Here is a 13,614-nt window from a genome sequence, read left to right on the forward strand (position 1 = left end):
TTTCTTGGAATCCAGGAGCTCGTATTCGGTGGTGATGATGAATCTTCTAATTCAGTAAATAGAGGAAATTATATAGAATTAATTTATTTGCTCGCGGAAGATAATTTACTATTGATACATCATTTAGAAATAGTGCAGTTTTTATTGGACTATCAAGCTATATTCAAAATGATTACATTAATTCTATTTCATATGTCTTACAAAAAATATTAAATTCGTCGAATTGTTAGATATTAGTAAATTCCAAATAATCAAAATTTCCCAAAATATTTATGAGATAATTTAAACGACACTTATTCTCAATTTTTCGACTTACACAAGCTGGAAACCGAATTAAAGGTAGTGTTTCGTGTTGAATTTAGAAAGAAAAAGAATGTTAATGAAATACTTGAATTTTAATATGCAATAATTTGATGAAATTAAAGAGTTTTTTAAATTATGCAAATTCATCTTAACTTTGGCTTCAACAACAGCAAGTTCAGAACGGATTTTTTCATCTTTAAAAAGAATCAAATCTTATTGCAGAAACAGGATAAGCCAAAATCGATTATCGAATCTATCTTTGATTTCGATTGTAAAAAAATATTTAAAAATTTAAAATCTAGCAATAACGTTTATAATGCAGTACTATCATTTTACTCAAAAACAAAGACGAATACCATTTATTTATAAATCTTAATGTTTTTATGGTTTGAGTTTGACCAAAATAAAAATAAATTTTTTTTTGATTGCTTCTCTAGTAGTGAACTTGACGCTTCGTCACTGTTATATACTCTGGTAATACATTTAGGGCTTCTTTTAATAATATATTTTGAAAGTATATTGTTTTATCATCCCACTCAAAGTTCTTTAAATATGGATGTGATAATGATGTCAAAAAAGCCTCATTATATTTTCAAATCATAGCAAAATATTTTCTTAAAATTATTTTGCCCATACCATCTTTGGCAGCTTTTAAAAGGTAGACTTGTAAATTGAATTTTTAAGATAACCTATGCCCATTTTAACCACACATAAATAATATACTTTAATATGTTAAATAAAATTTGTGTTTAACCCTTTATCATTTTTTTGTTTATACAGGTTTTGCATCTAGCCTGTATATTGTCTTGCTTAACTTTTATTTTAAAGAAATTTCCATATAAAATTTTAAGATTGGGATTTTATTCGGAGGAATTCATTTCTATAATTTAATTTCACTACCTTCTTCTTCACTACCATGAGTGTTAATCATCCTACAAATTAAAAAATATTACATAAAAATGGTAATGATATTATATCGAGTTACAATATATAAAAAATTATGTTTAATTATTTCGTTTTGGTGTTGTTATTTTTGTCTATCTACCTTAATGTGAGTTGTAAAATTTTTTTTAAAGCTAAATTTGGCAATCAATATATAAGATTCTAGAAGAAAATAAGATATATATTGTGATATATAAAATTTTAAACATGAATATTAAAAAAAATCTATATCTTTTATCAAGAAAATGATACAAGTTTCTTTTTAGAATAAAGAATTTCGGATACAGATACTAGTATCTTATTAAAAATGTTAAAAAGATACTGAGTACAAGATACAAAAGGATCTTATATCCTAGATACAAGTATTCGCGGTACTGCCCAACTCTGTAAATCACTATAATTCTATAAAAATAAAGCTAACCTATTTTTAAAAAATCCATACTGGACCTAAATATATTTTCTGAGAAATAATCCGGACTGGAAAATATAAAACTTGGGCAGGCCGGGACCATCTAATGGTAATTGCTGGTGTGATTTATATATATATGAAAAAAAAGTAAAAAGTTTCGCAAGGAACATATTAAATACTCAAAATTTCAAATATTTACTAATAATTTTGAATATTTTATTTTAATACTATTTATGTTATCCGATTTGAGTCTTTCATTTCTTTAATTTCGATATAATACGATTTTTAAAAAAAGAAACCAAACATCCTTTTTCCTTATTCTGATATGTAATATATGAATCAGAGACTTGCAGAGAAACAATTTGCATGGCCCGGCCAGAATTTTTTTTCAAAAATTTTTACGGCCCGGCTTTTTCAAAAATAAATTTCAGGCCCGGCCCGGATTTTTTCAAAATATATTATATTTATTTTTTATTTCTGTAGCTAATAATGTCGATTTCAAATATTTGGTTTTAAAGGCCCAGTCCGAATTTTTTTTATAAAAATTTTTAGACCATGAGCTGATATAAATAATATATTGTAATTTAATGTATGTAAAATCGAATAACAATATTCATTATATTTTTGTTTATATAATATTAATAAATAGATAAAATTTTTTAGGTCATATTTTTATAAACTATATTTTTCCTCTATTGTTTAGCATTATTTTTAATATAATATATTATACTTATTTTTATTTATAATCAAAATTGAAATTATTACCGCCTCTAAGTCTTGATTCGCCTATTTAGAGCCATGCGATGCTCAAAAATATTTTTCATGTTCAAATATCAATTATATGAGTTACCATTTTAAATATTTATTTTTACCCTTCTCCTTCCTCCCAAGTTGTAACGATATACATTTATTAAGGTAGAACTAGGCTTATTTGATACACATTCATTATCATATCAATATTTATGCTGATTAAATTATTCCTGACCCCCGTAGTAATAGCTTGATTAACTGAGAGGTGTCGCATGGCTTGTTACTTATTAAATAGATCTTTAACTATATCTTGATACACCATATATTTTTATACTTTAATAAGGTAAAGAAAAATAACTTAAAATGTATTGGTCTAGGGGTTCGTACTCATAGCTGGTTTAGTCGATATTTACACCCAAGTCGTAGGTCTGGGTCTTAAAAAACCACCAATCATAAGCGTAGCCGGGGAGGGGGGGCAAGGGGAAATCCCCCCTTCAGAAATTTATCACTTTTTGTAAATATAGTTTTTAGCTAATAAAAAATATCCCCCTTAGTCCTCCCCCCACTCCCTGACCCTCAAATATGTATGCATATATCTTAAATAATAATTTGAAAGAAAGAATGTAAAAGTTGATATTTTTTTATAAAACTATTCATTTTATAGATTTTTGGGAAGATAAATATATAAAATGAACCAAAAATGTTTTTTAATAAATGGAATATAAGCCAAAGATAAGTCTTAACAGAACTGAAATGTATTATAATTAATAATAATAGATCCATAAAATTACTAAATAATATGATATATCAAATATAATTTTTTATAAAGTGAGTAATTTTAATTTATTTATCTTAATTAAAGTAAAATATAATTATAAAACTATTGATAAAATAAATCATAAATTAAGAAAAATATAAAAGCACAATACAAACAGTGGAATATTATATGTCGTAGATTTACAGTATATCTAATTATCAAATGACAATCAAGTAATTTTTACCAATATAGCGAATTATATATTTTACAGAAAACTATAAAATATTGATAAGGACATCAGAAAATATCTTAAGACATTGTGGGATGAATAACATGAAAATTAAATTTTAATATTATTTTTACTCAAAATAAATAGATGGCGTTAAATAATTGAATGCAAATTGTTACTATATTTAATAACAAGAGCATTGTTACATAAAATTTGTTAAATTATTAATTGTAATATATTCTCTAACTGTCAAATATGTCTGTAAAAGTGGAATTTTACCTAATATTTTATAACTAATTCTATATAATAGAGTAAAATCAACTATAGGTTTACTTACTTTTTATAAAGAAATTTCTTATAATTGTTTGGAATAAATTATTACCATGCTTTTATCTAGTTTTGTTAGACGACCCGATTAAGATTTTAGCCAAGATAATTTTATGTAAGCCTGGGGATTTTTCAGATAAAGATTCAACCTTTCTGTCGTCTATCAACAAAATCTCTGGGTTTACATAATATTATTATGTCTAAAATTTTGATCGGGCCGTTTAATAACGCTACAATTAATAATACAAACATAAATAGATGATTTCCATAAAATTTGAGTTAACCAATTAACTTCACGACTCAATTTCAAAACTCGAGTCGTTAAAATGAGTAGACTAATAGACTCAAAACTGCGACTCGGAGTCGAAGTCAGGACTATTTAATGCTAAATTTCACTATAAACAAAATTATCCCCTACCATTCCTATAGAAAATTTGTGGCTGCACGCCTGCAGGTATGATATTATCATCAAACATTAATTTTATATATATATTATATTTTAAATGTAAAAATTGCTTGCATGAAAGAGTCTTAATTGTTCCAACTTCTTATTATCCACGTATTATTCCAGATAAATTAACTAACACTTAAAACTAAAATATTTATTAAAAAGTTACTAATTTAGATTTTGTTTTAGCTTTTAATCTATTAAAAAATCCTTTAAAATGATATTCATAAAATTAAAATAGATTTTACCAAAATTCGGATATCCAAACATAACAGTCAAACTAATTTTTTATTAATTTTTCTGCTATTACTAACTGAATATTGTTTCGAGTCAACAGTGTTTGAACGAGCAATATTACATTAAACTACTTTATACTATATAAGAATTTAAAGAATGTGCCGCGTAAGACAAAATTATACGGCTGAGATTGAGGCTGCTATAAACAAACAAATAAATATGGAATTGTTTGCCTCATACACATATATGTCTATGGTAAAATTGGAAATCGAATTAAATTTAACATTTTTTAGGCTACTTATTTTGACAGAGATGATGTTGCTCTTCATAATATTTCAAAATATTTTATGGAACAAAGTGATGAGGAGAGAGATCATGCCAGAAAATTGATTAAGTATCAAAATAAAAGAGGAGGAAGAGTTGTCTATAAGTCTATTCAAGTTTATCTTCCTTTTTTATAATTCTTATTTGTACTCAGCAACCAGAGAAAGATGATTGGAAATCTCCACTTGATGCTTTTAATGCAGCTTTAGATCTTGAAAAGAATGTAAATGCATCTTTGCTGGAAATTCATTTATTAGGATGCACTCATCTAGATCCTAATGTAAATTATATGTTGAATTTAAAAATAATTTGGATTATAGTTACAAGATTTTATCGATGAGTATCTAGTAGATCAAGTCAATTCAATTAAAGAGGTGTCTGATCATGTTACAAATTTGATTCGTGTTGGTTCAGGATTAGGAGAATACCAGTTTGATAAACATTTTTATGATGATAAAGAAAATAGTATCAAGCAAAAATTATAATTAAATTATTTCAATATTTTTGATTTTAAATAATCTAAATCACACAATTATTATAATATAAAAATTCAATTATTCTTTACAAATATACTTTTTCATATTAAATTTAATTTCTTGTAATTTTATCTGACACTAATATTTTTATCAATTATTCACATGATTTAATAAAATTTAATCCATTTATTTTTTATATTAATATTGCTAAATTGTAATTACTTATTTAATATTTTATTGTGTGTATAAAAATTATAATTTTAGCACCCCCTCCCCCTCTTGCCATGTCTAATTTTTTGCCACTAAGTGAATAAACCTTAACCAGCAGTGTCACTTTGGATGTGTAAATTTTAAAAACCTACTCTTGCCAGTGATCAATACTTAAAACCTTAAAAATTTTTTACTCTAAAGCTATGAATTTATAACTCGAATTATGTTCATCTAAACTAATAAGAATAAAGGATATTTTTATTTTTTTGCATAAAATCTTAGATTATAATTTTTTTCAATAAATACATTTTAAGCAAATACTAATGGATATCCTTACACTCCAACAGCACCACCCTCTCTAAAATGAATAAACTAATTAATTTTAAATAATAAGTTAATAACTTTAAAAACATTAGGTATATTTTTTAATAGATACTATAAAAAAAATGAAATGATTTCATTAAATTTTTTTTGTAATGATTAAATATTGAATTTTATTAAACAAATGTTGAACTATTTTTAAAATTTATGGTGAATTACTAAACAATATTGCTTGAAAATTATTTTCTTCAATCTCAAGAAGAATTATGTTCTGTGTAGTGCTAATTAACAAGATAAAATTATGATTTAAAAGAAAAGTGTATTTTATTAAGTTGTATATTGACAAACCATTTTTCTAGCTAATTATATCAATTTATGCAATGTAAATACACTCTAAAATATTCATCTTAGTTATTAGAAAATCTTAATCTAGATATAGCTTGTCTCTGTTTTTTGGAACTATTTGTATATTTTTATTTAAGTTACTGATTATATTAAAAGCACTAAGACATAAATAATGAAATTGGGGCTAACTAATAAAATATTTAAATACTCTTTTCTTTCAGATCATAATTTATGGATAACTCTGGGAAGGCCTTCTTAAGATTTAAAAAATTTAGAAGAATAATAAGGTAGCTACTGAGAACTTTTATATTTGACAAACCTTAGTTTAGAATACATTTATATTTTACTTGTTTATAAATTATAATTTAAAATAAACATTTCTTATTCTATACTGTATAGTAATTTACCATAGGCTTTTAAAAAAATAATGTAACTATGCCAAATGCTTTCCACTATAATTATGGAGGAGCAACCTCCCACCCCTTAGGAAAATGTTGAAAAAATTGCATTTAATGTAAATGGTATATTTTATTCTTAGGAGTGCAATGGATCATGAACATGATTTAGAAGCTTAATACACAATACTTATTTTAAATTATATAAATTGAGTATGCTTATAATCAGTGGCATATCCTTAATTTATCCAGTGGGGGAGGGGTGGGTGATTATTAAAAGTCTAAACCCCCATTTTCATGGTCCTGCACCCCTTCCCCCTTCTATGAAAAATCATTTAGATATTATTGATTTTCACATGGCTATTTTTATTTTGCTTTTTTAGTATCTTTATCATCCTTTAAGTTGACTGAACAATTACAAGCACTACGAAAATCTATGCCATTGTTTTATTAATGCCTATGAGTGATAATCGCTATTATAAATTAAAAAATTAGTTATAAAATTTTGGCCAGCCTTATTTTTTTAAATATACCTGGGCCAAGCCTAAAAAAATTTTTTTGAAAAATACCTAGGCTGGCCACTATATATTAGCGATATAAATTAAAAATTAATTTTTAAAAAATTTGGGCTGTGCCATTAAATTATTTTTTAAAAAAAGTTCAGGCTGACCCTAAAAACATAAAACCAGGGCTGAAAAAAAATATAGTTTTTTTTAAATCAATGTAAATGGTACTTCTGCAGGAAGGAAAATAGTTATTAGCAAAATAAAAAAAATTGGCATCATGCATGCTGTTATGTTCTACCTCCCTCCCCCCTCTTGTCCTGTATAACTTATTTCTTTAAGTTTTTCTCCACTTGTTTCTTTTGTTTTCCCATCGTCCTTTTTTTTTATATTGACCAGTTTCAAGAATGATTGTATCGCGATATTATATAACAATATGTTATTTTTTTTTCTTTGTTTGATAAATTATAAAAGGTTGCAAAAATACCTTTATTGGGGATTCTTTTTTTTTAAATTATTTTACTGAATATTTTTTGTGTTAAATAAAATTCTGAAAGTTTTATTCTTTGGTAAATTGTGATATTTTAACAATAAATTAAATTACTACCGATGATGACTAAGTTAAAACTCAACGTCAACCTACCGGTCCCTCGAATTCTGCCGATCCCTCTCCCTATCCCCCGGTAGAACAGCCCGCGGTCGTGGCCGCGAACATATCACATGCTAATAGGGAAAATATAGAAGAACTCATTTTTAATATTTAGTTCCTTATTTAATCGATTTTGCCAACCACCAAAAAGTAATTACAAATCTAATAAAGAATCTTGTCACGCTCTATACATAAAACCAGCCCAATTTCTAGAAGCTTTAACTAAAATTAATATTTAGGTGTTACAACCCGTTTGGTAGTGTTAAATGGCTCGATTTGAGCAAACGGCTAACTCAAGATTTTAGCCAGAAAAATATTGCCAAAGCCTTGAAATTTCGCTAATAGTCAAACCTTTGTACCATCTATGAGCAAAATCTTCAGGCTTACGGTATTTTCTTTTGGATATAGCCGTTTTTAAAAATCAGCTCAAATCGAGCCGTTTAACAACACTACCGTTTGGTAAATATTTTAAAGAAAAAGGATTTCTAGCAAAAAATATTTGATGCTAGAATGGAAAATTATAGAATCACCGAAAATTTCGGTATACTTGATTTGTGCTAATTCATCTCAATTTTTCCAGCCAATGTACAGAAACTAGCTATAAAAAAACGACAGGATTTTAAAATAAATTACGTCTATTAAGGTTTCTATCTCCCCTATTCAAATAATTTTTGTATCTTATGAATCATCTTTAAAAATATTAATGGGAAAATTTGATTAAAAAATGAAATCTGCCTCTAGTTAATTCGTAAATTTTTCAATGGATAAGAATATTTCAGAGATGATTTTGTAGTAAATGAAAAAGGGAAATTTGTGAAGTATTATACCCATTCATATTTTACAATATTGAAGTGGGTGATATACCCTAGCCTTCCTCTTGTCTATACCATGATATGCCCATTGTTTAAGTGAAAAAGATTTTCAGGAGAATGGTGGCTTAAATTAGTGGTTGGATATTATATATATTTGGCAACAAAAATCCTTAATATTTGCAAAGTCTTGCCCTTTCAAATTTTTTTTGCACAAGTTTGGTCCGTTATTAAAATAGGTCCGAAATGTTTTTAACTCAATTTCTCATGTCGCCTGTTAAAATTTTATGAAAAGTCATGCCCGGACCGTTTAATTTTTATAGATGAATTTTCCGGTCAGCACATTTTTTGTGAATAAAAATTATAATGCCGTTATTTCTCTTACTACTTGTTCATATTAACCAGTATTATTGTAATACATTAAATTTAATATTTAGCGATACTCTGGCAATAATTATGTTTATATATTTCATGAAAAAATATTTTATTAAAGTGACTGAAATATTTTCCCCTTCTAATATATTTTGAACCTTTTTGTTTATCTATTTTGGAATTGTGACATTATACCAAAATAGGAAGACAATATAATGTTAATAGTTTTAGGGCCAGAGGTCTGGCTATGCAGGACTCTAAGAAGAATTGCCAATACGGGATTAGCGTTTATTAGCATAACGATGAAAATCTTTTTAAAGTAAAAATACTCTAAATTAAAACTTTAAATTTATTAATATTTAACATTTCCCTAAAGAAATTTAAAAAAGAAATTATGTTTTTGAAAAAAGTCACGTCACCATAATAGCCATAATATTTCAAAAGATCACTATGAACTAATTTAGGTATATATCAATATTAGTTATTAGAAATGTTTGTTTTACAACTTTTCTTCCCCATGGTTGGCACTATTAACTAGATTATATGCTATATATCTTGTCTAAAACATTTTATATTGAGATATAACTTTAATGCAAGTCATATTTTTCTATATAATTCACTAATTTTGATCATTAATTCTTTTATCTAATAATTTTAAAGATTTAAAAACCAGCTACTAATATATACATTTCAAAAATTAAATTGCCCATGGGGTTATAAAGTATTTGAAAAAAGAATGACATACCGTTTCATTTCTACCTTACCTTATACATTATAGAATAGATGTATTTTCAAAGTTTACAAACATTTTATTAAATAATTTAAAATTTTAAAAATAATAGGCTGTAAAAGGAATATTTTTTAGTTCATTTTAAAAACATACCAATTTGTCAATATTATCATATTTTGATAATGATTGGGTGAATCATCATTATTATCATAAAATTTCTTTAGAACATTAAAAATATTCAATCAAACTAACTTTTTCCCTTTTTTTCTTTTCATTTAAATCGCAAATTTTTATTATAATTATATTAACTAAACATTTTAATGCCCTGTTTAATTTATTAAATTAAATGTTGTCTAATTTCAAGGTCATTTGGCATTTATACTTTGTATTATTATTTATTTAGTTTATATGCAATGACATATATGGTACCTAGACTGACGATTCATTCATTAAAAGTCTACATCAATGCAAATCAGCTGGAGACGCCATCTTGGTTACATTAATCATTATTAAATTTTGAAGGAGAGCCTAATTTATCCAATATCATATGCAAACTTTATTAAAGACGGATCATCGAGATAATAAGGAAGCAAGTTATCAATTTAATAGTAGTTTTTAACATGACAAATATAACTATATGTGTTACCAAAATGGCGGGTCCAGCTGATTTGCTTTTAACGATGCTTAAAAATGCATTTTAATGAATGAATCGTCAGTCTAGGTATTATATAAGTCATTATTTATATGCCAAGATTATAAAAAAAAATTATGCCTATCCTTTAATTATATTTAATCCTATCTCAAAAAAAACCTGATCTTTATTTCGCAGACACTATTATGCAGGGCTAATAATATTAGACGTGCAAAAAAATCTAAGGTTAAGAGCTAAAACTATTGACGCACTTTGCTTCAGTCTCAAAAGCGTCAAAGAAATTTATTCGATCAATTAAAGGAACGTTTCAGGGGTGCATTTAAAGACCTGCTAAGCCCCCCTAATCCTGCCAATTTTATTTTTGCCCTCCTTTCCAAATTTTGAAGAGTGATTCCCCCGCCAAAAAATGTTAATATTTTTTCAAAAGTGTTTAATTTGAATCCCGTTTAAAATCAAAAATAGAATTTTTTTCCCTTTTTCAAATATTTTTATAGCCAGATGGATCCTTAGCATAGGAGATAGAGAAACAAGTTCTTGCACTATATATTTTGTAATCAACTAAACCAAATTTTAATTTCTCTCCTTTTAACAATTTTTATATATTAGAAAATTTAAGATAAAAAAAAATATTTTTATGAAAATATAGCTAAAATAAAGGCTAATAAAAACAGTATTGATTAGAGAAGAAAATACAATATCAATAGACACTGATGTCAGTTTATTTCAATGGCGCCTACTCTACGGGAGCGGCAGGGCTATAGATTGAAATATTCTATAAAATAGATATTATCGACCCATTAATATTTAAACTACAAATTTTCTTTAAGAAAGTTTACAGCCCCCATAAAATTCCTCTGCTCTATTTAGGTATAGAGCGGAGTTAACCCCCAATATAGTGGTGATAAATAGCTCTATTTTGAGGCAAGTTTTGAGGCGACTCTATCAAGGTTAAATCGAATTTTTAATCGGAAACTATCATTTTATCCTTGATCAATGTTTAAACAAACTAGCTCAATCTTGAAAAAGATCAACTCGTGCCTCAAGGCTTAGCAAATTTTTCGACTGTTAGGATTGAGAAATTTCACAGCACTAGGCAAGAAATAGTCCAATTTGAAATTTTCAAATATGTAGATTGTTAGTTGTTAAGATTAATTAATCTTATTTAATAGAAACTATAATATGAAATGTTATTTATTACGTTTTTCCAATGAACCATTTTTTTTATTGATTGCCTGATATTTAAAAAAAATTGAATTTTGTCCTGTAGTATTGTCGAATCGAATGTGAAAGGGGATTTTATCTCATGAATTTGATCATAGTAGATAATCTAGCTTTAAAAATAAATAATTTGTCAAATTTAATGTTCATAGTACCTTCGAGAGTGTAGTACCCATATATAAAAATACGGAAAAGTAATCTGCAAGGCAAATAAATCTTTACAAAAAAATACAGTCCAAAGGAAGCGAAGAAATGAAAGATTTCTGGAATTTTATAATTAATATTATAATATATTTAAATTTTTACAAATATCGGTAATATTAAATTTGTGGCATTATTTTTAAAATTAATGTAAATAAAGAATAATTCATTTTCGCAAAAAAAATTCAATTTAATATATATCATATTTTTGATAATATAAAAAATTATAGCCAACCTGTATTTTTAAGCAATACACCACTAGTTTTCAGCTATAATTATTTATTTGTAAAGGATTGTTTCTCATAGAGATATTGTTAAAGCATTTGTTTATTCGCTTAAAGAACAAAATTTGAAGCATTATTATGCATTTTTAAATTTTTTAAAATCTTATTTTGAAATATACTTCATGATAATTTGCCCTAATATAGATAATATATATGCATGAATATTATTAATACATTGACTGTGCAATTGAAAATCTTGGAACAGTTGATAATTTTTCTAAGAATTTTAAGGAATTTATTAAATTTGCTAATCTTTATGTTATAAATATGAGTAGTCCAAGCAGTGGCGTGATTATCATAAATTAATTTTTTCATAATACTTTTATAATGATGTCTAGTCCATTTTATTTTTCCATGTCAATAAAGTTAAACTTTTACCACCAAACACTTTTTCTCTCTTTTATCGCGAATGTTTATTATACTGAATCGAGCAAAACTTTTGCAAAATCAGATATAGCAAATTTTTTATAGTGTAACTCCTACCACGAGCCTTTTTATGCACAAACAGCTAAAATTAAAGGGAATAAATATTGGTTCCCGTTCTAAATCGCTAAAACAAAAATCGCTAAAAATTGGGAACATGGTTTATATCTCCTAGAAAATTTTTAAAGTAAATTTGAAATTAATATTAATAGATACTAGGGGATTAAATACTTGTATTTAAATTGAAAATTTAAAAAAAATCGCTAAAATGGAAGAAATATCATCCAAATTCCCAATTTGATTCCCAAAACTGGGATTATGATAATTCTTCCATTTTAGCGATTTTTTTTAAATTTTCAATTTAAATACAAGTGTTTAGTCCCCTAGTATCTATTAATACTAATTTCAAATTTACTTTAAAAATTTTCTAGGAGATATAAGCCATGTTCCCAATTTTTAGCGATTTTTGTTTTAGCGATTTAGAACCTATCCCTAAATATTTGCATAAGAAATTACGCGTTATTGTTTTATTATACAGAAAAATATATAAATTACAAATAATATTCATTTAATGTACAAACTTAAAATAAACCATAATAGGGTGTCCTAGTTTAAAATCTGTTTGGCCTGGGCTAAAGAGAAATTACTTCAAAAAAATGGAAAAGAGGACAAGGTTTAATCATTTATAAAATATTCAGACAAATGCTAACAATCGCTTTTTGTAAGTTAAAATCTTGCTTATAATTTTTATAATGATTAAAGCACTCGTATGCACTAATAAAGCACGCATTGACATTGTTAAAATCAAGGCTTCCAATTTCAGCCAACCTTATCGGAGATAATATAAAAATATTTAATTACATATTAATACTTGGTCAAAATTTTTCATTAGCGGGGCTCAACCGAAGGCAAGCAAATAAGAGTTTGAGAGCCCCTTCCCCCCCCCCCAAAAAAAAAATAAATAAATAATTCCTACACTCCTCCTGGATAAATCTTGATATACAACTGAGTACTACGTTAAAATTTGAAGAAAATTAGATACATATATCAAATGTGATGAAATTGTTAACAAAGATTAGAATAAATTTGATTAAAATTCATATAGAATAATTGCTATTATGATATATGAATAAAAAAGAAGATATTGTAATAAAATATTTGAAATGTTTAAAGCCACGAATTTTCTTAATCAATACTATATATAATAATATCCAACCTTTTATTTTACGTTATGACATTCTTGACTTGAAAAAATGATTTTTTACAGTTAGTTTATTTTGGTAAGAATAATTCATTCGAA

The 13,614-nt window shown here is 26.0% G+C and overlaps 1 protein-coding gene across 1 annotated transcript; it reads left to right on the forward strand.

The window, feature by feature from the left end:
* Positions 1 to 4,418: 4,418 nt before the first annotated feature.
* Positions 4,419 to 5,688, forward strand: LOC135922899 (soma ferritin-like). The gene is made up of 4 exons (XM_065457412.1): positions 4,419 to 4,657; positions 4,696 to 4,842; positions 4,881 to 5,006; positions 5,047 to 5,688. The coding sequence occupies exons 1-4, from the start codon at positions 4,559 to 4,561 to the stop codon at positions 5,209 to 5,211; spliced, it is 537 nt and encodes a 178-aa protein (XP_065313484.1). The 5' UTR covers positions 4,419 to 4,558; the 3' UTR covers positions 5,212 to 5,688.
* Positions 5,689 to 13,614: the final 7,926 nt, after the last annotated feature.

This window comes from Gordionus sp. m RMFG-2023, chromosome 1, assembly GCF_954871325.1.
Source record: "Gordionus sp. m RMFG-2023 chromosome 1, tfGorSpeb1-WG-v2, whole genome shotgun sequence".
NCBI classification, from domain to species: Eukaryota; Metazoa; Nematomorpha; class Gordioida; order Chordodea; family Parachordodidae; genus Gordionus; species Gordionus sp. m RMFG-2023.